This window comes from Microcaecilia unicolor, chromosome 2 (assembly GCF_901765095.1).
Source record: "Microcaecilia unicolor chromosome 2, aMicUni1.1, whole genome shotgun sequence".
Lineage (NCBI taxonomy): Eukaryota > Metazoa > Chordata > Amphibia > Gymnophiona > Siphonopidae > Microcaecilia > Microcaecilia unicolor.
Window position 1 is genome coordinate 104,248,774 of NC_044032.1, and position 27,975 is coordinate 104,276,748.

The 27,975-nt window shown below is 48.0% G+C and overlaps 1 protein-coding gene across 1 annotated transcript in view; it reads left to right on the forward strand.

Moving 5' to 3' along the window:
• KIF2A (kinesin family member 2A) overlaps positions 1–27,975 on the forward strand; it is a 443,213-nt gene that overhangs the window by 86,157 nt on the left and 329,081 nt on the right. The window contains 1 exon segment of the mRNA XM_030193169.1: positions 19,115–19,169. Within this exon segment, the coding sequence (XP_030049029.1) occupies positions 19,115–19,169 (55 nt within the window).

Consider the following 27,975-nt stretch of genomic DNA (forward strand, 5'->3'; position numbering starts at 1 on the left):
CTCTGTGTCATGTGGCTACCCGGATGTGACACTGGGTTCAAGACCATGGGACCATGATCTTAATCGCACCTTACTGGCCACGACAGATATTATTCCTTCTTCTGGAGTTATCCTCCGAAGAACTGTGGAGATTGGAGTGTCTTCCAACCCTCATAATGCAGAACGAGGGATCTGTTCTGCATCCCAACCTTCAGTCTTTCGCCCTGATGATGAGAGCCTAGAATTTGCTTCCTTGGGGCTTTCTAAGTGTATCTTCTGGGTCTTGCTGGCTTCCAGGAAAGATTCCACTAAGAGATTTTACTCTTTTAAATGGAGGAGGTTTGCTGTTTGGTGTGAGGGCAAGGCCCTAGATCCTATTTCCTGTCCCACACAGACCCCGGTTGAATACCTTCTACACCTTTCAGAGCCTGGTCTCATGACAGCTCTGTAAGAATCCACCTTGGTGCAATTAGTACTTATCTTCAATGTATAGAGGGTAAGTCCATCTCTGGACAGCCTTTAGTTGTTCGCTTCATGAGAGGTTTGCTTTTGTCAAAGCTCCCTGTCAAACCTCTACCTGTATCATGGGATCTCAACATTGTTCTCACCCATCTGATGAGAGCTCCTTTCGAGCCACTGAGTTCCTGCCTTCTGAAGTACTTGACCTGGAAGGTCATCTTTTTGGTGGCTGTTACTTCAACTCGTAGAGTCAGTGAACTTCAGGCCTTAATAGTGGATGTACCTTTATACTAAGTTTCATCACAACAGAGTATTTATTTATTACATTTGCATCCCACATTTTCCCACCTATTTGTAGGCTCAATGTGGCTTACATAGTACCGGAGAGGCGTTTGCAGACTCCGGTGTGAACAAATACAAAGTGATGTTGTGGTAAGATAAAGTTTATGTGGCACAGGCACATTAGGGCATCGTATAACGGAAGAGTTGTGTTACGTCCATTACGTACTTTAGTTTTGTTGTGTTGCAGATATCAGGCATTTATGTTGGATCGGCAGAGCATGCCTTTTTAAACAGGTTAGTTTTTAGTGTTTTCCGGAAGTTTAGGTGATCTTACATAGTTTTTAAGGCTTTTGGTAATGCGGTCCACAGTTGTGTGCTAATGTAGGAAAAACTGGATGCGTAGGTTGATTTGTATTTGAGCCCTGTGCAGCTTGGGTAGTGCAGATTTAGGTACGTTCATGTTGATTCGGATGTGTTTCTAGTTGGTAGGTCGATCAAGTCTGTCATATATCCCGGGGCTTCACCGTAGATAATTTTGTGAACCACAGTGCAGATTTTGAAAGCAATGCGTTCTTTGATTGGGAGCCAGTGTAGTTTTTCGCGGAGGGGTTTTGCGCTTTCAGATCGTGTTTTTCCGAAGATAAGCCTAGCTGCTATGTTTTGAGCGGTCTGAAGTTTTTTTAAGGTTTGTTCTTTACATCCCGCATAGATTCCATTGCAGTAGTCTACATGGCTTAGTACCATTGATTGTACCAGGTTGCGAAATGTTTCCCTCGGGAAGAATTGCTTCAGGCGTTTGAGCTTCCACATTGAGTGGAACATTTTCTTTGTTGTGGATGTCACTTGGCTCTCTAGTGTTAAGTAGCGGTCCATTGTAACACCAAGGATTTTCAGGCTGTCAGAGATAAGGGAGGGTGTAATCTTGATGAAGGTCGTGTCTGAGTTCCATCTGAACCAATCAATTGTCTTGCCAACATTCTTTCCCTGACCTCATGCCCATCCTGGCGAGAGCAGCTTGCACACCTTGGATTGCAAGAGAGCATTGGCCTACTACATGGAGCGGATCAGACCCCACAAACAGTCAGCCCAACTTTCTGTTTCTTTTGATTCCAACAGAATGGAGGTCACCATCAGGGAAACACAGAATCTGTAATTGGCTGGCAGAAGTATTTCTTTCACCTATGCCCAGGCTGGGCTGACCCTGGAGGGTCATGTCAAGGCTCACAATGTCAGAGCCATGGCTGCGTCGGTAACCCACTTACTGTCAGCCTCCATTGAAGAAATTTGCAAAGCTGCGATGTGGTCTTCAGTACACACATTCGTTTCTCATTACTGCCTCGAGCAGGATTCCTGTCGTGACGGTCGGTTCGGGCAGTCAGTGTTGCAGAATCTGTTTTGGGGTCTAGAAGCCAACTCCCCCCCCCCCCCCCCCCCCCCCCCCCCCCCCCCCCCCCCCCCCCCCCCCAAGGTCTGTTTTATTCTGTTGCAGGCTGCACTCACTCAGTTTGTATATAGTTTTCAGGTTAATTTGACTTATGTCCTTGCCGTTGCGAGGCCCAATTGACCAATGTTTGTTGTTTTCGGATGAGCCTGGACGCTAGGGATACCCCAATTATGAAGGACAGCAGGTCTTATATTCTCACAAACCCTCCTATTTTTTCTTTTTTATGCAGTAGTATTGTACTGCGGTGACTGCGCTCTCGCAGCGAGCAGGAAGGCACCCGCACATGCGTGGTGTAGCTTGTCTCGCACTCTTCAAAGCTCTGTTAAGTTTGTCATAAACTCCGGACCGGGCAATGCGGCGCCGCGTTACCAAATTGTGAGAATATATAGCCTGCTGTCCTTGAAGAATACCTGCTATTGGTAAGTATCTTCGCTTTCCTCCTATTTGTTTTAAAAGTATTTCCATGTAATTTCATTGTGTCCCCTGATCTTTTTACTTTTTGAAAGGGTGAAAAATCAGTTTACTTCTACCTGTTCTACACCACTCAGGATTTTATAGACCTCAATCATATCCCCTCGGCCATCTCTTTTCCAAGCTGAAGAGCCCTAACCTCTTCAGCCTTTCCTCATATGGGAAGAATTCCATCCCCTTTATCATTTTGGTCGCTCTTCTTTGAACCTTTTCTAATTCGGTTATATCTTTTTTGTGAGACGGCGACCAGAATTGAACGCAATACTCAAGGTGAGGTCGTACCATGGAGCTCAGATTGCCTCCACATTATGCAAATCTTTCATGCATATTTATTTTAGATATCCTGAAAACCTGATTGACAAGGGGGTACGCCAGGACCAACTTAGGAACCACTGCTATGCTTTATCACAGTCATACATACCCCACTAAAAAATTAAGAAATCAGCCCATGTCCAACAAACCCAGAAAACTCACAAAACAAAGTGTAATTGCGCTCATCGCTTCATTAAGGAGCGTGCTTTTGGCTTGTGATTTAGACATGTGGGTCCATAGGCAGTATGGAAAAGTTACATGTTTAAATAAAAGGATTGGATTTGGACTGCTTTACAAACTGTTTGCTCCAGCAGAAATTCATTAAAACCTTATTTTTTTTGTTTCTGGAGACTTTAGTCACCTTTTCCCAGAGGTGGTCACATACATACTTCTTCATCCAAAATTAGATAGAGAACCAAGATATACACTGTACACCAGGAAAACAATAAGAAAAATGAAGAAAATAAAAATTTTTTAAGCAACATTAAACCCTTAAATGAGACTTTCCCACTGCAAACACTCAAATCCTTTAGAATAGCAAGTCCAAGAGTCCTCTTCATAAACAGTCCTGGAAAACTAAAGTTTCTTAGAATCTACAAGAAATCTTAAATAAGGGGTGAAATGATTGAATACCAGATATATAACAAGCAAACATTTACAAGGAAAGCAAAGTAGGAAAAGGGCTCCTAACTCCAGAGCATTTTGTCTCGTGGTCAAAAACTGCTTCCACCTGTCATGAGTATCCTACACAAGTCAGTTTCTGTTAAAAAAAAAAAGGCTCTGTAGAATATGCTCATTATCTTTCAAAAAACAAATGATATAGAGAGTTGCTCTCTCTGGCTCATTGGAATGTTCTAGAACATCTGAAAGGTTCAAACTATTGAAAGTCCATTTCCTCTCTGTTCCCTTTCTGAGGACTTGACTCTTCCCATGTAAATATAAAAATCTTCCCCTGTAGGAAAAAAACCTCTCAAAAATATTGCTTAAATAACTCCAAAGAGAGAGCACACAGAGCCTAAGGCACGTTCAGTACTGCCAAGTTCAACTGCCTTAGTTTTTAGATTTTTTTTTTTTAAGTTGTGATGAGCTATTTTATTCTAGATAATCTTACTCTGGATTGCTGGATATGGGTAACAGTCTGCTGAAGCCGGGCTACAGCCTGAGCCTGTGTCACAAGCTCTTGTGCTTGCATTCACGAATATATATCTGTAGTAATGAAGACCAAGGAAGAAATTGATTAAAAAAAAACAAAAACAAAAAAAAACCCCACTGCATCCCAGACTTTGTTCAGGAGATCAGTCTATGGAGTGGAGGAGTAGCCTAATGATTAGAACAGCACACTGAGAACAAGGAGACCAATTTAAAATCCCAGTGATGCTCATTTTGATCTAGGACAAGTTACTTAACCTTCCACTGCCTCAACCCAGACTTATATTGTAGGGCCTTAGAGGACAGGACACTACCTACGGTACCTGAATATAACTTTCTTTCAACCTCTTGAGAAAGGTATGAGCTAAATCCAAATCTACCCTACTCCAGGGGCACCAGATGCTTTCAAGATGGATCCTCCAGCCTCCAAATTTTTGTCTTCATTCTTCAAACTAGCAGAAAGCAACAGCTTCTGTTGCTGGATTGCTATACCCTCTACAGTGATAGTCATTTCCCCCTCTGCTGCCAACTCCTCTCCTTTTGGAACATTCAGTAATGGCCATGGCAAATTCAGAAGTGAATAGGAGGTGCAGAGCATATGCTGATACTTGGTAGTGTGTCACACTCCAAGGGGGGAGGGGTGGCTGCCCCCAGTGGACCAACAGTGGACTTTGGTAAATCAAGGGCAGGGGATATCTACCACAGTAAAGGCAAGATTGGGTCCTTTTTTTTGGGGGGGGGGAGAGGAGAGCCACATGAATCTTGCCTTTGCCAGGCAGAGGAAAGGGATCTGTTAGTTTTCCTTCTCAACAAAACATTTTGCAAATGTATTTGCCCTTCTCCGAGGACAAGCAGGCTGCTTGTTCTCACTGATGGGTGACGTCCATGGCAGCCTCTCCAATCGGAAACTTCACTAGCAAAGGCCTTTGCTAGCCCTCGCGCGCCCATGCGCACTGCGCATGCGCGGCCGTCTTCCCGCCCGAACCGGCTCGTGTTCGTCAGTCTTCTTTTGTCCGCGCTCGGTACGGTCGTGTTTGCGCCGTTCGTGCCCCTTAAGTTGACCCTCGCGCGTCTTTTGACTTTCGCTAAAAAAAAAAAAAAAAGGGATTTCGGAGAAGGGCCTTTCGGTCTTTTCCCCTTCCCGTATTTCCAGTTTTTTGCCCCGTTAAGTTTTCTTTCGTTTTCGGGGTAGGCCCTTTTGAGGCCTCGGGTCGAGTTTTTTCTCCCTCTCTTTTTGGTGCCTTACCGCAATTACGAGTTTTGATTTCGCCGGTGTGATTTTTCCGGCCATGTCATCGAAGTCTCCCAGCGGCTTCAAGAAGTGCACCCAGTGCGCCCGGGTAATCTCGCTCACTGATAGGCACGCGTCGTGTCTTCAGTGTCTGGGGGCTGGGCACCGCCCGCAGGCCTGTAGTCTTTGCGCCCTTTTACAAAAAAGGACTCAGGTAGCGAGAGTGGCCCAGTGGAACGTGTTGTTCTCGGGCTGTTCGTTGGCATCGGCACCGGGAGTATCGAGTGCATCGACGTCGACAGCGTCAAGACCTCCGCCCTCGGCCGCGACTGTATCGATTGCATCGAGGCATCGACCCTCTGCATCGTCGGGGCCGAGACATCGGAAGGCTGCGTCGGTGGTACCGGGACCTCCACTAGTGCTGATGTCGTCGGACGGTGGTGCTTCGACTGGAGTGCAGGTGAGGGCTGTCCATTCCCCTGCTGGTGGCGGTGAGCCTTCGGGTGGGTCTCCCCCTACCCTGAGGGCTCCTGCGGTACAGCCCCCCCGAGACCGACCTTCGGCCTCGGCCCCGAGGAAGCGACGGCTGGATTCTACGTCCTCCTCGTCGGTACCGGGAAGCTCCGGTGACATGCTTCGTTTGAAAAAGTCAAAGAAACTTCGACACCGGTCTCCTTCCCGCATCGGTACCGAGAGCTCTGGGTCATCGAGGGAGTCGGCACCCAGTAGGCATCGGCACCGGGAGGACCGCTCACCCTCTGTTCAGGAGGTGTCGATGCGCTCCACCTTGGACAGCCCGGAACAGCCTCCACGCCCGGAACAGACTCTGACTTCGACACCTGCATCGGCTTCCATATCTTTCTCCACAGCCGCTCTGCACGAGAGTCTCCGGGCCGTTCTCCCAGAGATCCTGGGAGAGCTGTTGCGCCCTTCCCCTCCGGTACCGGGGGTGCTTGCGCAACTGGTACCGTCGAGTGAGGCGCCGGCTGGCCCCTTGCCCGGGGTGATGTCTCCGACATTGGTGCCGGTTGCGGTACCGACTGCGGTCGCCTCCCAGGAAGGCTCCCCGACGACGTCGGCGGAGGGAGCTTCGCTGGTGCGGGCGAGGGAGTCTACCTCTCAACACTCACACCGTGGCCGTGTTTCCACGGAGTCGAGCCGGGCACGGCTTCAGACACAGGTTCATGAACTTGTGTCTGACACCGATGGTGAGGCCTCGTGGGAGGAGGAGGAGGACATCAGATATTTCTCTGACGAGGAGTCTGATGGCCTTCCTTCTGATCCCACTCCCTCCCCTGAAAGGCAGCTTTCTCCTCCCGAGAGTCTGTCTTTTGCGGCTTTTGTCCGGGAGATGTCTACGGCCATCCCCTTCCCGGTGGTTGTGGAGGACGAGCCCAGGGCTGAAATGTTTGAGCTCCTGGACTATCCTTCTCCACCTAAGGAAGCGTCCACAGTACCCATGCATCATGTCCTAAAAAAGACATTGCTGGCGAACTGGACCAAGCCTCTAAGTAATCCCCACATTCCCAAGAAGATCGAGTCCCAGTACCGGATCCATGGGGACCCAGAGCTGATGCGCACTCAGTTGCCTCACGACTCTGTGTGGATTTGGCCCTAAAGAAGGCTAAGAGTTCTAGGAAGCTTGCTTCGGCACCCCCGGGCAAGGACTCTAGAACCTTAGACTCCTTTGGGAGGAAGGCCTACCATTCCTCTATGCTCGTGGCCAAAATTCAGTCTTATCAGCTCTACACGAGCATACATATGCGGAACAATGTGCGGCAGTTGGCGGGCTTGGTGGACAAGCTCCCTCCTGAGCAAGCCAAGCCATTTCAGGAGGTGGTCAGGCAGCTGAAGGCGTGCAGAAAATTCCTGGCCAGAGGGGTATATGATACCTTTGATGTTGCGTCCAGGGCCGCTGCTCAAGTTGTGGTGATGCGCAGACTCTCATGGCTGCGTGCCTCCGACCTGGAGAATAGGATCCAGCAGTGGATTGCGGACTCGCCTTGCCGTGCGGACAATATTTTTGGAGAGAAGGTCGAACAGGTGGTAGAGCAGCTCCACCAGCGGCATACCGCTTTCGACAAGTTCTCCCGCCGGCAGCCTTCAGCTTCTACCTCCACAGGTAGACGTTTTTATGGGGGAAGGAAGACTGTTCCCTACTTTTCTGGTAAGCGTAGGTACAATCCTCCTTCTCGACAGCCTGCGGCCCAGGCTAAGCCCCAGCGCGCTCGCTCTCGTCAGCAGCGTGCGACTCAGCAAGGCCCCTCGGCTCCCCAGCAAAAGCAAGGGGCGAGCTTTTGACTGGCTCCAGCAGAGCATAGCCGACATCGTGTCAGTGCCGGGCGATCTGCCGGTCGGGGGGAGGTTAAACGTTTTTTCACCAAAGGTGGCCTCTCATAACCTCCGATCAGTGGGTTCTTCAAATAGTCCGGCAAGGATACACCCTCAATTTGGCCTCCAAGCCTCCAAATTGCCCACCGGGAGCTCAGTCTTACGGCTTCCAGCACAAGCAGGTACTTGCAGAGGAACTCTCCGCCCTTCTCAGCGCCAATGCGGTCGAGCCCGTGCCATCCGGGCAAGAAGGGCTGGGGTTCTATTCCAGGTACTTCCTTGTGGAAAAGAAAACAGGGGGGATGCGTCCCATCCTAGACCTAAGGGCCCTGAACAAATATCTGGTAAAGGAAAAGTTCAGGATGCTTTACCTGAGCACCCTTCTCCCCATGATTCAGGAAAACGATTGGCTATGCTCTCTAGACTTGAAGGACGCCTACACGCACATCCCGATACTGCCAGCTCACAGGCAGTATCTGCGATTTCAGCTGGGCACACGTCACTTCCAGTACTGTGTGCTACACTTTGGGCTCGTCTCTGTGCCCAGAGTGTTCACGAAGTGCCTGGTTGTCGTAGCAGCGGCGCTTCGCAGACTGGGAGTGCATGTGTTCCCTTATCTCGACGATTGGCTGGTGAAGAACACATCCGAGGCAGGAGCTCTACAGTCCATGCAGATGACTATTCGCCTCCTGGAGCTACTGGGGTTTGTGATAAATTATCCAAAGTCCCACCTTCTCCCAGTGCAGAGACTAGAATTCATAGGAGCTCTGCTGGATTCGCGGACGGCTCGTGCCTATCTCCCAGAGACGAGAGCCAACAACTTGTTGTCCCTCGTCTCGCGGGTGCGAGCGTCCCAGCAGATCACAGCTCGGCAGATGTTGAGATTGCTTGGCCACATGGCCTCCACAGTTCATGTGACTCCCATGGCCCGCCTTCACATGCGATCTGCTCAATGGACCCTAGCTTCCCAGTGGTTTCAGGCTGCTGGGGATCTAGAAGACGTGATCCACCTGTCCACGAGTTTTCTCAAATCCCTGTATTGGTGGACGATTTGGTCCAATTTGACTCTGGGACGTCCTTTTCAAATTCCTCAGCCACAAAAAGTGCTGACTACGGATGCGTCTCTCCTGGGGTGGGGAGCTCATGTCGATGGGCTTCACACCCAGGGAAGCTGGTCCCTCCAGGAACGCGATCTGCAGATCAATCTCCTGGAGTTACGAGCGATCTGGAACGCTCTGAAGGCTTTCAGAGATCGGCTGTCCCACCAAATTATCCAAATTCAGACAGACAAGCAGGTTGCCATGTATTACATCAACAAGCAGGGGGGCACCGGATCTTGCCCCCTGTGTCAGGAAGCCGTCAGCATGTGGCTCTGGGCTCGCCGTCACGGCATGGTGCTCCAAGCCACTTATCTGGCAGGCGTAAACAACAGTCTGGCCGACAGGTTGAGCAGGATTATGCAACCTCACGAGTGGTCGCTCAATTCCCGTGTAGTGCGACGAATCTTCCAGGTGTGGGGCACCCCCCTTGGTAGATCTCTTTGCATCTCGAGCCAACCACAAAGTCCCTCAGTTCTGTTCCAGGCTTCAGGCTCACGGCAAACTGGCATCGGATGCCTTCCTCCTGGACTGGGGGGAAGGTCTGCTGTATGCTTATCCTCCCATACCTCTGGTGGGGAAGACTTTGTTGAAACTCAAGCAAGACTGAGGCACCATGATTCTGATTGCTCCTTTTTGGCCGCGTCAGATCTGGTTCTCTCTTCTTCTGGAGTTGTCCTCCGAAGAACCGTGAATATTGGAGTGTTTTCCGACCCTCATCACACAGGACGAAGGGGCGCTTCTGCATCCCAACCTTCAGTCTCTGGCTCTCACGGCCTGGATGTTGAGAGTGTAGACTTTGCCTCTTTGGGTCTGTCAGAGGGTGTCTCCCGCATCTTGCTTGCTTCCAGGAAAGATTCCACTAAGAGGAGTTACTTCTTTCTATGGAGGAGGTTTGCCGTCTGGTGGGGACAACAAGGCCCTAGATCCTCGCTCTTGTCCTACACAGACCCTGCTTGAATACCTTCTGCACTTGTCTGAGTCTGGTCTCAAGACCAACTCTATAAGGGTTCACCTTAGCGCAATCAGTGCATACCATTACCGTGTGGAAGGTAAGCCGATCTCAGGACAGCCTTTAGTTGTTCGCTTCATGAGAGGTTTGCTTTTGTCAAAGCCCCCCGTCAAACCTCCTACAGTGTCATGGGATCTCAATGTCATTCTCACCCAGCTGATGAAACCTCCTTTTGAGCCACTGAACTCCTGCCATCTGAAGTACTTGACCTGGAAGGTCATTTTCTTGGTGGCAGTTACTTCAGCTCGTAGAGTCAGTGAGCTCCAGGCCCTGGTAGCCCAGGCCCCTTACACCAAATTTCATCATAATAGAGTAGTCCTCCGCACTCACCCTAAGTTCTTGCCAAAGGTAGTGTCGGAGTTCCATCTGAACCAGTCAATTGTCTTGCCAACATTTTTTCCCCGTCCTCATTCCTGCCCTGCTGAACGTCAGCTGCACACATTGGACTGCAAAAGAGCATTGGCCTTCTATCTGGAGCAGACACAGCCCAACAGACAGTCCGCCCAATTGTTTGTTTTTTTTGATCCCAACAGGAGGGGAGTGGCTGTGGGGAAACGCACCATATCCAATTGGCTAGCAGATTGCATTTCCTTCACTTACGCCCAGGCTGGGCTGGCTCTTGAGGGTTATGTCACGGGTCATAATGTTAGAGCCATGGCAGTGTCGGTAGCCCACTTGAAGTCAGCCACTATTGAAGAGATTTGCAAAGCTGCGACGTGGTCATCTGTCCACATATTCACATCTCATTACTGCCTGCAGCAGGATACCCGACGCGACAGTCGGTTCGGGCAGTCAGTGCTTCAGAATCTGTTTGGGGTTTAGGATCCAACTCCACCCCCCTAGGCCCATGTTTTATTCTGTTGCAGGCTGCACTCTCAGTTAGTTGGAAAAATTGTTAGGTCAATCTCAGTTATGTCCTCGCCGTTGCGAGGCCCTATTGACCATGTTTGTTGTTTTGAGTGAGCCTGGGGGCTAGGGATACCCCATCAGTGAGAACAAGCAGCCTGCTTGTCCTCGGAGAAAGCGAATGCGGAAAAAGCGAATGCTACATACCTGTAGAAGGTATTCTCCGAGGACAGCAGGCTGATTGTTCTCACAAACCCGCCCGCCTCCCCTTTGGAGTTGTCTTCCCTTGTCTTGTCTTGCTACATATGGGACTGACGAACACGAGCCGGTTCGGGCGGGAAGACGGCCGCGCATGCGCGGTGCGCATGGGCGCTCGAGGACTAGCAAAGGCCTTTGCTAGAGAAGTTTCCGATTGGAGGGGCTGCCGTGGACGTCACCCATCAGTGAGAACAATCAGCCTGCTGTCCTCGGAGAATACCTTCTACAGGTATGTAGCATTTGCTTTTTCCCTCTATCAGCCCGTCAACCCCATCTTGAAACAGCATGCTGTCTTGGCTCTGAGAAACCTTTCTGACTCTTAAAGATGCTCATTGATTGGCAGTGGTTGCCATAGTAACAGTAGCTGTCCTTCTATTGTCCTGGCTCTTGCCAGGCATTAACACATCACAACCTGTCCCAGCAGCAATAGGATCCAAAGCTAGACCTTCTTATGGTGCTGCATCCTGAATCACTGGGTCAGCCCTACAAGTACATTTTTACTCTTTCCAACCCAATGGCGTGTTGGAAGGTAGCTATTAATAAGGGGTCAAGAATGTCTGTCCATCTGGGGGCCAAATAATTATCAGGAAGCTCAACAAACAACCTAATTTCTGTTTGTTTATGGTAGGGGAGAGGGGGACACTGTGGAAAAGACAGATAGTTTGACAATGGACATACTAAAAATGGAGGATTTCAGAGAAATAAAGTCCCCAGAGAAGTGGTTCAGTCCATTTGTATAGGAAAGAGAGTTCCAGCAGCTGCAGCATAGAAGCACTGGTACATTGAAACATATCAGTTGGAGAACTGCTTCTTTCAAACAATGTCTTCCTTTTCCTTTCCACACTCGGACACTGAAATAACACAGAGAGGAAAAATTCTATGAGCCATGCTCTGCATTCTTTTTCCACTTGCTAATGTTTAAAATACTACTCTTAACTGAAAATATGGAAAATATTTGACCTAGACTTGAACACCATCATAAAGGTGGATTTTCTAGCTAGTTGTTGTTACATACATTTATTCTAATGTCAAATAGAATAAATGTATTCAATAATAACTAGCTGGTTGCATATTTGAGGTACATTTTAATAGATACAATGAAATATATTCTGACTGTAGTTGGAATATTGAGAAGATCATCACAGTATACTTTCCAACATTACCATGAGTGTTATTTTTTATATTACTCTTCCAGAAATGGGTGGGAATAGACTCTTCCATTACAAAGCTTCCCATTATTCTAGAACCTGTGGGATAGTTGTGTCCATCAACCAGCAGGTGGAGATAGAGAACTGAAAACTGAGCTGAGACACATTTAATCTAATCTTGCACTTAATATATCGCTAAATTCCTCTAATGGGTCATAACATAAGAATAACCATACTGGGTCAGACTAGTGGTCCATCTAGCCCAGTATCCTGCTTTCAGTAGTGGCCAATCCAGGTCGCAAGTACCTTGCAGAAACCCAATTGGTAGTACCATTTCATGCTACCAATCCCAGGGCAAGCAGTGATTTCCCCCATGTCCATTTCAATAATGGACTATTGACTTTTCCTGCAGGAACTTGTCCAGACCTTTTTAAACCCAGATACGCTAACTGCCATTACCACATCCTCCGGCAACGAGTTCCAGAGCTTACCTATTCTTTGAGTGAAAAAATATTTTCCTATTTTGTTTTAAAATTTTTTCCATGTACTTTCTATGAGTGTCCCCTGGCCTGCACTTTTATCGATTCACCTCCACCCACTCCACACCACTCAGGATTTTGGAGTTCCATCCCCTTTATCGTTTTGGTTGTTCTTCTTTGAACCTTTTCTAATTCTGCTATATCTTTTGTGAGAGATGGTGACCAGAATTGAACACAATAGTCAAGATCAGGTCCCACCATGGAGTGATACAGGTCCGAAGTGGTGTAGAATAATACTGCCTTAACATACAGTTAAGTAATCATAAATGCAAAAATCACAGATCAGAATAAAATAACCAGATTATCTAAACAGCGTTTACTACTAAATATTCTTGGAATAAAAATGTTTTCAGATTTTTATGGAATGAACCATAAAAGAATTCTCGTCTTAAATCTAATGGCAACAAATTCTAATAGTGGGCAGCCTGATATGAGTATGAACATTCATGATTATGTTTTGAGGTTATATGTTTAGCAGTTGGATTTATAAGACTGTTTCAATCCTTAATTCTGGATGTCTGGGAAAAAGTAGAACGATTCAACAAATCATATAAATAAACAGAACCCAAGCCATTCAGAGATTTATAGACCAGGCACGCTAACTTATAAAGAATCCTGGCCCTAACTTGGCATCCAGTCCAGCTCCTAAGCATTTTCTGTCTTCAGCAGATGGATGGACACACTTTTCAGCCTCTGATTCTGAGTGATTTACCCTTTGTCCAGTTGGGGGTGGTTTGAGTCTTCTGAGTCCTATATTGATGTCTTCAGATTCCTGTCTCTGGCGTCCCACAAGTTTACTACTTCCCACCCTTCACCTCTTCCCTGTGTCCTATGGAGGTCTCCTTTTCCAGCACAGCAATGTTAAAAATAAATAAAGAGCGTGGGACAGTCCTGTTTCTTTCTCACCTGGAGTAATACTTGTGTAGACTGTGATTTTGGGGGGAGCAGTTGGCAGTGGTAAACCTCACTAAGGTTTTTGACTTAGAACTGCTTGGAGGATGCAAGATCTACTTGGTGTAGGGGAGGGATCCTGACTCACCACTTGGGACTACGTTGTGCTCTGCTTGTGCCAGACAGGGTGAATGTTGACTCCTGCGGAGGTAGTTAAGTGGTTTTCTCGCTGTGGGACCCACTGGGCGGCATCAGGGCATTGCAGTGCGTGCAAGCTGGGAGCCCTGCAGGATGTAAATGGTAACAGCACATCTTCAAATTTGACGTACCATCTCAATAATGCCAGGGACTTCAGGCTCTCCTGCAGGACCAGTTCGCAGTTTAATGCAGGAGAAGCATGGGAACGGACACCATTTTGTCAGGGCCAACTGATACTGAGAAACAGCCTTTTTCTGATAATGCTCAGAGCACAGATGCTATTTTACAACTTTGGGGCCTGATAGAGCATTCAGCTGCATTGGAATATTTTTCTACAAAGTTCATATTGCTTTTCAGCAGACCTATTTACTGAAGTAGGTACAGTCAGAGTTGCTGCAAGGTGCTTCAGTTTCTCACCCTGCTGCCCCTGCGGCTCCCTAAGAGATCTTGTTTAGACATCAGGAGTGGGTGGATAAGGCTTTCTGGCTTCTCCCTCTTATCTGATGTGACCTCGGTCTATTCAGAGTAACCATCGTTGATGGAGCTATTGGAGAAGGGAGGGGGATGACCCGAAAGTACTTAGGTTGTTTCATAAAGAGGAGCTCAGAACTCTTATTTCTGAGGCACTGGCTATTCTTGAAGAAACTTCTGCTTTGGCTTAAGGAGTTTCTTCTTGTTGATCACGAGGGGCTTAGAGGTCCTTCTAAGGCTTTCACGATGCATCCTGACATTCAGGACCTGGTTACAGCAGAATTGCCTTCGTTGGACATGGGGTTGAGAGTGGGAAGAGCTATGGCTTGGCTCTACCCATTGGTTCCAGAAGAGAAAGAGGAATTGCAGCTTCCCAGGGTGGACTCTCTGTTACAGAGGTGACTAAGAAGACCACCTTGCTGGTAGAAGGGGGCATTGCCCTAATGACTACAGGATAGGAAGCTAGAAGGCTTGCTGAAACAAGCCTTTGAAGTGGCCTCTTTGGGCCTTCAGGTGACTTGTACAGCTCGTTCGTGGCAAGAGCATGCCTGAAGTGGCATCAGCAGTCTGCAGCACAAAATGGGCGTTGTAAAGCTCAACTGGAATTTAGGTTGTCCTACTTCGTGGATGCTATTTGACATGTTGTGGGTTGCAGCCGTAGTATCTCTTTGGTTGTCACTGTGCATCAGCAACTTTGGTTGCAGCATTGGGCAGCAGATGCAGCATCAGTCACATCTACAAGTGACTAGTTGGAGAAGATCTTGGGGACTGGGGGAAACTAAGCCACAGCAGTTGCTGGAGGATAAACCAAGCCTCTGGTCATCTGTATTCAGGGGGATCTCTATTTCGAAACAGCAGATGGCACTGGCCTGGTTATCGGCAATATGGTCAGAAGTCCCACTTTCAGACATGCTAATCTTCCTTTCGTGAGGACAGGATGCCCTCCTCTCAGTTAATTAGGACGCGCAATCCCTCCTGAGCTTTGCAAAGATGTGAGGCTGGTCCTCTCTTCCTCTGGTGGGAAGACATCTTCAGGAGTTTCGGGAGGTATGGGCCAAAGTCAGATCAGTGGGCTCTGGATATTCTTATAGAAGGTTACAAATTGGAGTTTTTCCACCCAGTCACACCTCTCTTCTTGAAGTCTCCTTGTTGAAACGGAACCAAGACAGTTGAGGTACAGCCCACCATAGACAAGGCAGGTACTCTGTCTACTTTATTGTCCTAAGGAAGGAAGACACCTTTCCTTTGGTCTTAGATCTCAAAGTTCTAAACTGCTGCCTCTGAGTTTCTTGCTTTCACACGGAAATGCTAAGAGTAGTCATAGCCTCGGTTTATGCAAGAGAATTTCTCACCACCCTCGATCTCAAGGCGGCATACTTGCATAAACCGATATGGCCGCCGGCATCAGAGGTACTATATTTGCAGTTTTGGGCCATCGCTTCCATTTCAGGACTTTGCCCTTCAGTCTCACCACGACACTAAGAATGTTTACCAGGTTATTGTGGAGGTGGTGACCTTCCTTCAGTGCCTGGAAATCAAAGTCCACCCATATCTTGATAACTGACTCATTTATGTGTTGTTCTATTTGGGCAGCATGGTAGCAACAGACAGTTGTTAGTCTTCTGCAGTCATTGGGATGGCTGATCAGTTTCAAGGAAATTAGACTAATTCCATTGTGGGCATTGGAGTATCTGGGTGTTCTGTTTTGACACAGTAAGGGAGAGGATCTTCCTCGTGGAAAGCAGGAGGTCAGAGCTGGTTCAACACATTCATAGTCCCTCAGTCATGGCAGGCCCAGGGTCTGAGACTACATCCACATTCTGGGGTCAGTGACATTGATGGAAGGGGTGTCATGTGCAGAGGCTCATATGTGGCTTTTACAGGAGTGTCTTCTCCAGCTGCTGGTCTTCGGTTTTACAGACATTCATCTTCCTTGGACGCTGGTTGCCAGACGGAGTATGCAGTGGTGGTTGTCACCAAGGAATTTGACTGTCTGAGCTCCCTTTCCGATAACACACTGGGAAGTGGTGACAACTGACTCCAGCAGGTCGAGTTGGGGAACTCATTACAATTTCTGTCCACGTGCCCTATGCCAGATGAAACAGGAGTCTCGGTGCAGAAGGCCTTTTGCAACTTTGTTCCCTTTCTGGTGGGGGCCCCAGTCCGAGTTTTCTTCAACAGTGCAACAACAGTGGCTTATATTAACAATGAAGGCGGGGCCTGCAGCCATCTGATGGCAGTGGAAGTGGCCTCCTTCGTAAGTTGGGCAGAGAAAAGTCTTCTCTGCTTGTTGGCAGTTCACATCGCTGGGTTCTTGAATGTGGAGGTGGACTTTATCAACAGGTGCTTTTGGACTTGAGGGAATGGGAACTACCCAGCCAGGGTTTTCAGCTGATAGTGGACCAATGGGGTTCCCCGCTTCACGACTTGATGCCAATGAAATGGAATGCTAAAGTGCCCAAGTTCTTCAGCTGTTGGAAAGACCCAGGCTCAGTGGGGATCAATGCCTTACTGCAGCCCTAACTGGAAACACATCTGCTATATGTGTTGCCTCCTTAGCCCATGGTACGCCGCATGTTGAAAAGGATTGTATTGCACTGGGTTGATTAATTATCATAGCCCTAGATTGTGCGTGGACTGGATTTCACTGCTAGACAGAGATCCTCTCCATCTTCTCCAGGTACACGGTCTACTAAAGCAAGGTCCGGTGCTCATGGAGGATCCTGCCCCTTTGGTCTTATGGCTTGGCCATTGAAAGGGCTTGGTTGAGACAAAAAGATTATTCTGATTTGGTCATTGCTACCTTGCTTCAGTCTTGGAAATGTCCTCCAAGGGTTTGCAGGACGTTCGAGAGGTGATGTTCTGAGTGGAGGCTTCTTCTCTGCTCAGATCATTCATATCCTAACATTTCTCCATGCAGGCCTTCAGAAATGATTGACGTTGGGCTCTCTAAACATTGAGGTTGCGCCTTTGACCTGTTTCAGGGGCCGACTACAGAAGTCGTCTCTTGCTGCTCACCCGGATAGTTTGATTCTTGTGGGGAGCGGGCAGTTTGTGGCATCCCTTTTGTATGTCGTGTCTAGAGTGGTACTTTTACTCCTTCGGGCTCTGCAGAAGCCACCTTTTGAGCCACTCTGGAAGGCCTCCTTGAAAGGTCTTATGCCAAATGAAGCATTCTTGGTGGCTGTTGCATCGGCAGTTAGGGTTTCGGAGCTTCAGGCTGTCTCTTATCAGGATCTCTTTCACCGCTTTTCAGAGGCGGGGGGGGGGGGGGGGGGGGGGGGTCCTCTCTGTGCATGGTTCCTTCCTTCCGAAAGTGGTATCAGCATTTCATTTCAACCAACCTGTGGAGCTTTTATTCTTTTGCAGTGAGATCAAAGAGGCTCAGTACTCTTGAATATTCCCGATGTGCGTAGAGTCCTCTTTAGATATCTGGAAGTCACAATTGAGTTTCACAAATCAGACAGACTGTCCTTCTGTTCTTTTTGGTAAACAGAGGCTTAGCCTTCTTAGCCAACAATTGCTAGATGACTGAAGGAGACTATTGTCAGCTTATTTGCGTGTGGGGAAGCAGGCTCATTCTACGAGGCATATGACATCATAGTAACATAGTAGATGACGGCAGAAAAAGACCTGCACGGTCCATCCAGTCTGCCCAACAAGATAAACTCACATGTGCTACTTTTTGTGTATACCTTACTTGATTTGTACCTGTCCTTTTCAGGGCACAGACCGTATAAGTCTGCCCAGCACTATCCCCGCCTCCCAACCACCAGCCCCTCCTCCCACCACCGGTTCTGTCACAGACCGTATAAGTCTGCCCAGCACTATCCCCGCCTCCCCACCATCGGCTCTGGCACAGACCGTATAAGTCTGCCCAGCACCATCTCTACCTCCTGCCACCGGTTCTGCCACCCAATCTCGACTAAGCTCCTTAGGATGCATTCCTTCTGAACAGGATTCCTTTATGTTTATCCCACGCATGTTTGAATTCTGTTACCGTTTTTGTTTCCACCACCTCCCGCGGGAGGGCATTCCAAGCATCCACTACTCTCTCCGTGAAAAAATACTTCTTGACATTTTTCTTGAGTCTGCCCCCCCTTCAATCTCATTTCATGTCCTCTCGTTCTACCGCCTTCGCATCTCCGGAAAAGGTTCGTTTGCAGATTAATACCTTTCAAATATTTGAACGTCTGTATCATATCACCCCTGTTTCTCCTTTCCTCCAGAGTGTACATGTTCAGGTCCGTAAGTCTCTCCTCATACGTCTTGTAACGCAAATCCCATACCATTCTCGTAGCTTTTCTTTGCATCCTGGGTAGAGACTACCTTACTGTCTCCAGCAGATATTTGCAGAGGGCAGCATGATTGATGTTGCATACCTTTGCCAAGTACTACAGGGTGGACCTTGCTGTGCGCTTGAAAGCCAGTTTTGGGACTTCAGTCCTCATGATAGTGGCGCCAGGATCCCACCCATTCTAGGAAATTCTTTTGTACATCCTACAGGTTCTGGAATAGTGGAAAGCTACATATTGGAAGGAGAAATTAGATCTTAACTGATTATTTTCTTTCCATTAGTCCTTCCCACTATTCCAGAGGCCTGCCCTAGGTTTCTGAGATGTTTAATCAGTGCAAAGTAATGGACGAAATAACGACAGGTTGTCCAGAGTTGAGAGAGGTCCACACACGTTTGCTTGTCTGGTTATTGTTAAGTTATCAAGTTGATGTAAGATGGCTGTGTGTGTTTGGAGTCTCTCCTTACTGCTTGTCTACGGACTGGATGCCAAAACATATATCTCTGCTCAGTTTTCAGTTCTCTATCTCCACCTGCTGGTTGATAGATACAGTTATCTCACACGTTCTGAAATAGTGGAAAGGACTAATGGAAAGAAAATTATCAGGTAAGACCTAATTTCTCTAAAGTCAAATAAGTGACCAGCAAAATTATAATACTTTTCCCCTCTCCCCTTTCTTCCCTCCTTCCTTCCCCAATTAGAATCGACGTACCTGTTGTACCTGTTAAAGTGAAACTCCTGCCAGAGACAATAGAGGTAAAGTATGAATTTCATTTCTAATTCTTCAGTGTATGAGTTGAATGGGAACATTTTAGTAAAGTTGTTGAGGGTTTCTTAAATGCCCACATTTCTTTAAAAAAATCAGGCTATTATACTAGTAAGCGGTACAGCATTAGTTATTACATTGACATCAGTCCTTTTTATTTGATAAAAACAGCTCTGTATGTAGAAAAAACAGAACAACTTATGAACTTGTGAAATACGACCTAGGCCTACTCATAGAATAAACAGAAATGTACATCTGTCAGAGCTGGTGCTGGACATGGCTGGGCCTATGAGAATAACCTCACTCATTGACCTTCAATCTTACTCATTGTGGTGGTAAATCTCACTCTTTGGGATGGAGTGTCTTTAATAGCTGCTATCTTCCTCGCTCCCCAATGCAACAGCTCTGGCAGTACCTGCCTCATTTAGTGCAAGTTATGCATGCACTTGATGATGTCACATTAAAGCAATGCCAGTGGCCCAATGTGGCAGTGTGACCTCTTCAACATTGTGTGTGTTAGGTGTTGATATTTATTAACAAAATTATGTGCTCCACTTTGTAAAGGTGGAATATAAATAATAATTGCTGCAACGTTGGCATCACTACAACATGACACCAAATGCACATACACTTGTGTTGCACAAGGCAGCAACTGCCAAAGCTCTTGCATTGGGAATATGGTAGGTAGTTGTTGCACTGGTCTGGTTAATATCTTCTCATCCATGATCACCCTGGTAGGAGGTATATGTGTTATAACACTTCTGTACGTTTTCCCCCTCTACCTATTCGGGACAAAAAGCTAGCTAGTGAGAAACAAAGCTAGCAAGCCTCATTCCAAGGGAGATACTAAATGGAGGAAAGAGAAGAGATAAAAAGATGGTTGTTGGGGGGGGGGGGGGGGGAGAAGAAGGCATGGGGCCCAGTGTACTTGTTTGTCTATGGCCCACCAAAGGGTAAATCTTGCCCTGCTCCTTCCATTTCTGATCTTTCCAATAAAGCAGACAGATCCAGAGTGTTCACAGTCTGATCTAGGCCAAAACCTGCTATATCCAGTTGTGGGGACACTGGCTTGGGTTTGGGTTCCGGTCCTGTTGGTGGGGATGGGGGAGCCTGCTAGAAATCAAATTCATGCTGGGCAGGGCTCCCCATTTTTCCTCAGTGCTCTTTGTAAACCCTAACGCCATCTCCGAGCTGGCATAGGTTTTACAACGATAGCAGCACGCTAGTTTGGCTATCAGTGCTCTTCCACTTGTTGAGTATAATCTGTTATCTTAAAAACTTTTTTCATATATTTCTGAAGGTTAGCAGTTGGTAACAGTGGTGGGTGGGTGTTTTAAGGAAAATTTAACAATCTCAGATTGAGACATAGAGGAGTTTTCCAAGTTCTAGTTCTCAGTCTTTCTTGCAAGTGACCCCTTTTTCATGAAACAGCAGGGCTTGGGCAGCTCCTTGCCTTCCAGTGTCAACCTCTAAACATTTAATCTGATGAGTCAGTTCTTAATAGGTCCCCTTCCTTAGCCTGTAATCTGGAATATATAGTAATAGCTACAGAGGAAATAAACCTGTCAGACAAAGCCATCCCCTGCTACAGACTATCCAGTGTGACATTAGAAGGCCTATCAGTTAGCGCTTGGCTCAGTCATGTTGGGCCTTTCCCAAAGGGTGCAGTGCTCATTCCCCCCACCCCTCTTGCCCGTTCACCTTGTTTGGGTGTACTCCCCATGGGCTTCCCCTGTGCTCTCAGGCTTTCCAAAAATGCTAGCTTCAGCAGCATATATTTGGGGAAAAAAATTCAATTGGTCTGGATAGGTTTATGTGTTTTGCCAGGGGCTAATGCTTTTGTAAAGAACTGAGTGGGGAATTTCCCTCTAGGTACACTCAGAGCTGGGGACAATATGCTGGAGCCCCGGGCCGAGGCAGTCTGTCAAGGCCACGCATGTCGGCTGTGTGGTAGGGCGTGCTGGCCAGTACTAGCTGTGTGGTCTGCAAAGCCAGCAGCTGAGCAGGGATAATGGATCAGTTTTATAGTGTGTAAATATAGCTCATTCACAGTCGGTTGATCAGAAGCCCCGCGCTGTTCCAAACAGCTCTAAAAATAGCACTGGAACAGCACGGGGGTATGCCACACCTATGATTAGAGATAATGACATGCAAATTTAAGCATGCTATTTTCTCTGATCATGGGGTAAAAGTGTGTTTAAAAGTTTGTGCCTGAGCATGCAGGCACAATCCTCCCCCACTCGATTGATGGGTCCGAGCTGTCAAAAACCCGGACCTTTCAAACACAGGGGCTCCCTCCTGCAATGCTCTGGTGGCCTAGTGCCCCCCCACCCCCCTCAAACCCTCAAAATAAGGCCCTGGTGACCCAGTGGGCCACAAGCACAAACTCCTCCACCTGGTGGTCTGGCAGCCCCCTCTGTCCCCCCTACCCCATACCTTTCCAGTGGAGGAAAGAGTGGCACACTCCCTCCTCATCAGCACTGCCTTTCAAAACGGTGGCACCTAATCCTTCCCAGTGTGGGCAGGGCTGGGCCTTATTTTTGGGTGTGAGGAGGGGTTAAGTGGCTGGAGATCTACCGGATCACTAGCCCCTGTGTTGGTGGCTTAGAGAGGGGGGGTCAGGTTCCAGTCCTGTTGGTGGGGATGGGGGAGCCTGCTAGCATTCAAATGCATACTAGACAGGGCTCCCCAGTGCTCTCTGTAAACCCTAACGCTATCTCTGAGGTGGCATAGGGTTTACAGCGATAGTTAAGGAGGCTCTGCTCAGTTCCTGTTTTGGGACCTGATTCTAGTCCTATCTCTCATCCTCATTCTCTTGTGATCTCAGTGCTGTAGAATGGATCTGGTCAATCTGGAGAAAGGCAGCAGAGGAGGACTTGGAGGTTCTCTTGGGCCATCAGATTCCAGTTCCAAGGATCCTCCTTGTCGGGAGGCTATAGAAGAGCAGTCCCATGTGTTCAGGTTTGTCATAAGAAGCTGTCTTGTCTTTTAGACATGGTTACGGGTGCTTTGACTATGCGTAAATTTCCCGCAGCGGGCCCCTTAGGCCCCATAAGCATTTTCCGCTCCATAAGGCCCTCATCTGCATGATGATGGCAGAGTGGGAGTCCCCACGTGGTCTCGGGGTGGCTGGGGCTGTTAAACATCTCTATGCCTTTGCTGAGGCGGTTGAGAATTGTTGGGTCTTCCCAAAGGTGGACACCCTATTTACTGTGTTAACGTAGGGGACCACTATACCTGTCTAAAGGGGATTGGCCCTTAGGGAACTCCATGAAAAGAATGTGGAGCAGCATCTCCGCCTGGCATTTTTGGTGGGTGCCCCAGCATTCTGGCAGTTACATAGCTCCAAGCTGCATTGCTCCCAGCGGTTGCTGGGGTCCCCAGAGATTTCTTGCCTGGAGCTGGGACGGCCTTTTTGGCTGGACTGCCCCTACGATCTGATCCATCTGGCTTCCCACTCAGTGGTGGCAGCCTGGGTCACCATTGGTAGTGGCTTCACCATTGGGTGCTGATGTGGCTTCCAAGAAGCTTATGAATCAGCTGCCCTTTAGGGGACACTTGCTCGTTGGTGATGGCTTGAAGTTGGTGAAGGATATGGGAGAGGCATGGCTTTGTCTCCCTGAGCTGCAGCAAGTGTGCGCAGCAATCCTTAACCTCAAGGGGGCAGGCCACTTCAGGTCCGCTCAGCACCCTTTGGCCCAAGCAGGAAGCTGAGTAAGTCTTTAAAGCAGAGGCCGTTTCAAGTCTCCAAGCAAGCGACTGCAGCCACTCGGCCTGCCCATTGAAGGAGCAGTTGGCTCCTCGTTTCCAATGGGAGGCAGGCTGTTTTTTCCACAATGAGGGGGGTCCACATCACCTCAGATTAGTGGGTTCTGGAGGTGGTTGAGAGGGGCACTGCATGGAGTTCGTCCATCCAGTTCCGGTTGCTTTCATGACCTCTTCCTGTGGCTTGGCTGTAAAATGCCTGGCTGTTGCTCTTACGCTTCAACATCTCTGCGATATGGGAGCAGTGGAACGTGGCCTGGACAGGTACTCTATTTCATGGTCCTGAAGATGGTCAGTTCCTTTCACCCCTGGATCTCAACGGGTGGATGCTTGTCAGAGTCCAGCATTTTTGGATGGAAACGCTTTGCTTAGTCATCGCCTCGGTGTAGCCTCGGGAGTTCTTGACTTCCCTGGACCTCACAGAGTTGTACCTCCACTTCCCGATTGCAGATCATCACAAGAGATATCTGCACTTCTGTGCTTTGGAGCAGCATTTTCTGTTTTGGGCTTTTGCCCTTTGGCCTGGCTATGGCACCCTGTAGTTTTTCCAAGGTGAAAAGGGGTGGCGGCGGCGGCTATGTACCTCCAGCATCGGGGTATTTGGGTTCATCCATACCTGGATGATCGGCTGATTCAAGCTGACCTAGCTTTGGAGGCCATTTTGGCTTCCTCGTAGGTCATTTTCCTCCTGGAATCCCTGGCCTGGGTAGTGAATTGGCCCAAGAGCAATCTGGTCCTGTCTTAGTCCCTGGAGCATCTCAAGGTTTGTTTCAACACAGCCAGAGAGATGGTTTTACTTTTGGAGGAGCAGAGAAGTTCCTAGCATAGCTGCACCGGTTGTTCAATCTCTTGGAGCCCACAGTTTGGGATTATGTTTAGCTCTTGGACTCTGGGGCTGCTGTGCTGGAGGTGTTATCTTGGGCAAGGGATATGCACCACCTGCATTGGGCTCTGTTGTCCCAACAGGACTTCCATTGTCCTCTGCCTCTGCTACTCAAGGTGAGGCTCAGTCCAGCCTAGTTGGACAGTCTAGTTCATTTGCTGAGAGGTGTTCCTCTGGATCCTCCAACAGTGAATTCTGGTCATCACGGATGCAAGTTCCTCGTTTGGGGAACTACTGTCTGGGCAGGGAGGCTCAGGGCACCTGCTGAGCCAGGAATCATTTTGGTTATAAATTGCCTGGAGTCCTGGGCAGTCTGCCCAACTCTGCAGGAGTTTCGGGCGCCTCAAGGGGAAAGTGGTCAGGTGGTGGCCTTGGAGGCAGTGTGTTTGTTAGTGGGCAAGTCCCATCTGCATATACTTTCAGCAGTCCACATTGTGGGCAGGGATAAGATTCAGGCGAAAGTTCTCAGTCGCTCCCTCTGGATCTGAGAGGATGGGAACTGGGGCAACGGACCTTTCAGTTAATTCTGGAGCACAGCAGCCCTCCTCAGTTCTGACTTGGTGGCGTCCGGGATCAATTCTTCAGTCAGCGGAGGGAGTCAACTTTCCAGGAGATATAGATACCCTGGTTCAGCCGTGGGAGGAACCCCTCTACGTCTTCCTTCCGCAGCCTCTTATAGGTTGTCTCTTGTGCAGGATTGTGGGTCATCCTTATCTGGTCTTGCTGGTGGCGCCAAACTGGCCTCATGGGCCATGGAATGCAGTTCTCTGGCACCTCCTGTCGCAGGATACTCTTCCACTGTCCAGGTGCCAGGTTCTGCTCTGCAAGGACCAGTAGACATGGAAGATCCGGATTACTTCTGGCTTACAGTTTGGCCGTTGGGAGAAGATGTTTTGAGATGTGTGGGTTCTCCCCTTTGATGGTGTCTACACTGCTCCATTCCAAGAAAGCCTCTAGGTTCCTGGCTTATATCAGAGTCTCGCAAGTTCTTGAATTCTGGTGTGGGGAGCAGTTCCTGTTTACCTGGAGGGCTCAGGTTTCTGTAGCTAGTCCTGGATCAGAGCTAGCTCTGAGCACCCTGAAGGTCCAGGTGGTGACTCTAGCCAGTTTTCTGGAAAGGTGCAGGGTCTCTCTGGCTTTGCTTAGCAAGGCGGCTCGGTCCCTTAAGGGGGTGGCTCATTTGTTCCTTCCCTTCATGGGACCTCAATCTGGTGCTCTGGGCGCTCTCCGAGGCTCCATTTGAGCATCTGTGCTTGTTTCCACCAAGGTTACTTATCAGGACAGTGTTTCTAGTAGCCATCAGCTCTGCTCTTAGAATCTGTGAGCTGCAGGCACTATTTTGCTGGGACCTGTATCTGTCCTTTACAGAGCACTCAGGGTCCCTGTGTATGGTCACCTTCTTTCTGCCAAAAGTGTGTCTCCATTCCATGTTAATCAGGAGGTCAGCTTGCCCTCCTTTTTGGCATAAGGTTCGATTTCTGGGGATTGGAAGCTCCATGAGCTAAATGTTCTGAGAACGCTGCTGTGGTACCTGAGGGAGATGATGAATTTTGTGTCCACCCCTTTGTGCTTTCCATGGCACTTAAAAGGGTCAGGCAGCCTCTAGGCCTCCATTGCAAGTTGGATCAAGTTTGCTATTGAGTCTGCCTACATCGGTAAGAATCATCCAGTGCCTCGGATGCTAATAGCCCACTCAACTATGCTCTGGCCGCTACCTGATGAGAGGCTCGGGCAATGTCCCCTGAGGACATTTGCAGGGTGGCGACTTTGGTCGTTGCTCCATTCCTTTGCTCAGCACTACTAATGGGATGTGCTGTCCAGAGTCCACTTGGACTTTGGCAGAGCTGTCATTTGGGGGGCCTTGTCTTTTCCCACCCAGTAGACTGCTTCAGTACATACCATTTGTGCGGAATGGTAGAGCTGACGCTAAGGATAAATTCTTACCGGCTAATTTTCTTTTCTTTAGTCAGTGACACCGTTCTGCAGTTCCGCCCTTGGAAGACCTCGGCCCAAGGTACTGGATGTGTTCTGTGCTTCCTTAAAAAAAAAAAAAATTATGCTGTGAATGGCAGCCAAACGGAATTCCCATGGTATTGGCTATATCCTGGTGTATGCAGGGTAGCGAGTGCCACTCTGTGGTGTTTGCTTGCCTGATTGTCGTTGTAGCTGCAGTGGTTCATGGGGCATTGGTGCATTACAAAGGGACCTTTTGTAGTTTGGGCAGATGCATACTGGATTGTTCCAGGGAGTACCTCTGCTTATGCTGGTGATGCCACTATCAGAATTCATTTTCTCTACGTCCACCTGCTGGTAGGAAGAGATAACACTGATTTGTGCAGAACAGTGTTGCTGACTAAAGAAGAGAATTATCAGGCAAGACATAATTTCTCTTTCCTTTAGTCCCATCAGAGAAGTCTAGAGGCCTTCTCTAATATATTTCCAATTATAAGATCACTGCAGTGTAATTTAAAATTGCTCTTTTCACTCTTTTATCAACAAACTCTCTTCAGGTTCAATGTTCAGTCTTATTGGATAATTTTCACCACCTGTAAAGCCCCATTCACCCTTGAAACTGCTATGGGTTCTATCCAGCTCTTTTTCTCAAGTTGTGCACAGACTGTCTCCAGTGTTCCACCATCCACCAATATTGACTCCTCACCGTTCAGTCAGCCTGTGAGCTCAACTCAGGTGATGCCAATACTGGAGAGAGGAAAAAAAGCTGCTGTCGGGATTCAGCAATGTTTTGGGGCCACATGCTGATAGGTCTCCTATCATCTCCAGTGCAGCAGATCTGATCTCTGGTGACTTTTGAACCATGTCACAAAACAGCTCCAAGATCATTGCCTGCCTCACTAAAGATCCTTCAGAGATGGACAGTGATATGCTTGGATTCTCCCCTTCCTCTTACCCATGTGAAAAGGTGAGTGGTAATGAAGAGAGAAAGCTTATAAGGCAGGATATGCAGAACCAGCAAATAGGTCTTCACAGTAAAATGCTGTCTTGCTCCCCTCCATCCCCCTTGCTCATTTTTTTTATTTTTGCGAGTTCTGCTTTCTCAATAGAATATTGGCAAATTCCAGGGCTGCACCACTTATAGTGGTGATGTCTTCACTGAAATTCGGTGTTCTCTGCCTCCATCTGTTGGCTGGGATGCACAGCCCATTTGTCTGGATTGGTCTGGCAGAAATCAAGGAAAGGAAATAATCGGGTTTATAGTTTATTTGAACCTTCTATACTGCTTTCTTGTGGCAAGCATACCAAAATGGTGAACAGAACAAATTTCACCACATGTAAATGCATGGGATCATAGTGCAGGCAAAACCAGGCAGCTTCAGGCATTATCTAACCCATTGAAGAAATGTAGCAAATAATGACACCTGCAGACCTTGTTATTTGGGCACAGAACATCACTATTGGGACAACTATGAATGCAGACATGTATCCCCATATGCACAGAAGACTTCCCTTCACTGGCCCCCTCAACAGTTGAGGGAGATGAGAGGCTCTTAAAAGTGAGGAAAGTATTCTATGCAATCCAGCAGGTTGTTCTCTCTCAATGTTGCTGCAAAAGTTTTATCCTGAAAGGACAACATCTTAATTCTTGAGAGTGCCAGTCTTTGCTGAGGCTTTTCGTTCTAAAGCGTGGATGTCTTTGGTGCACTTAAACAGGTCTGAATAGGAGGAACTGTCTGAACCGTATAGTTGAAAAGCATTTGCAAAGTGCCACCCTCTTAGCTTAGAAGGTCGTAACCATGGTTCCACACAAAAGCATAAGAAGATAGAAAATAATTCTGTGCCATCTTCTGCAGGTAAGAAGATAACCTCAGTTCTGGTGTAGACAAAGCTCTATCTGGCACTAATCTTCTTGGCTCATCAAGGTGCATTCAGTTCTAAATAGACTTTTCTACAAAGGTACCTCCAATGCAGGCAGCTTCTTTCCTTTAGAGGTACAAGACTGCTATATCACTGCCTGCTTGGTTCAATATTACTGATCTGAAAACTTCAAAAGCCCAGTCTTCACTGAAAAAGCCATAGATGAAAACACCAGTTCTGGTTACTGTGGAAGATGTTTTCATCCATTTTCCTTGCCTTTAGAACAACAGCTCATTAGAAATCAGTATTTTCAGCTCTCTCTTCCCTGTTCTTTG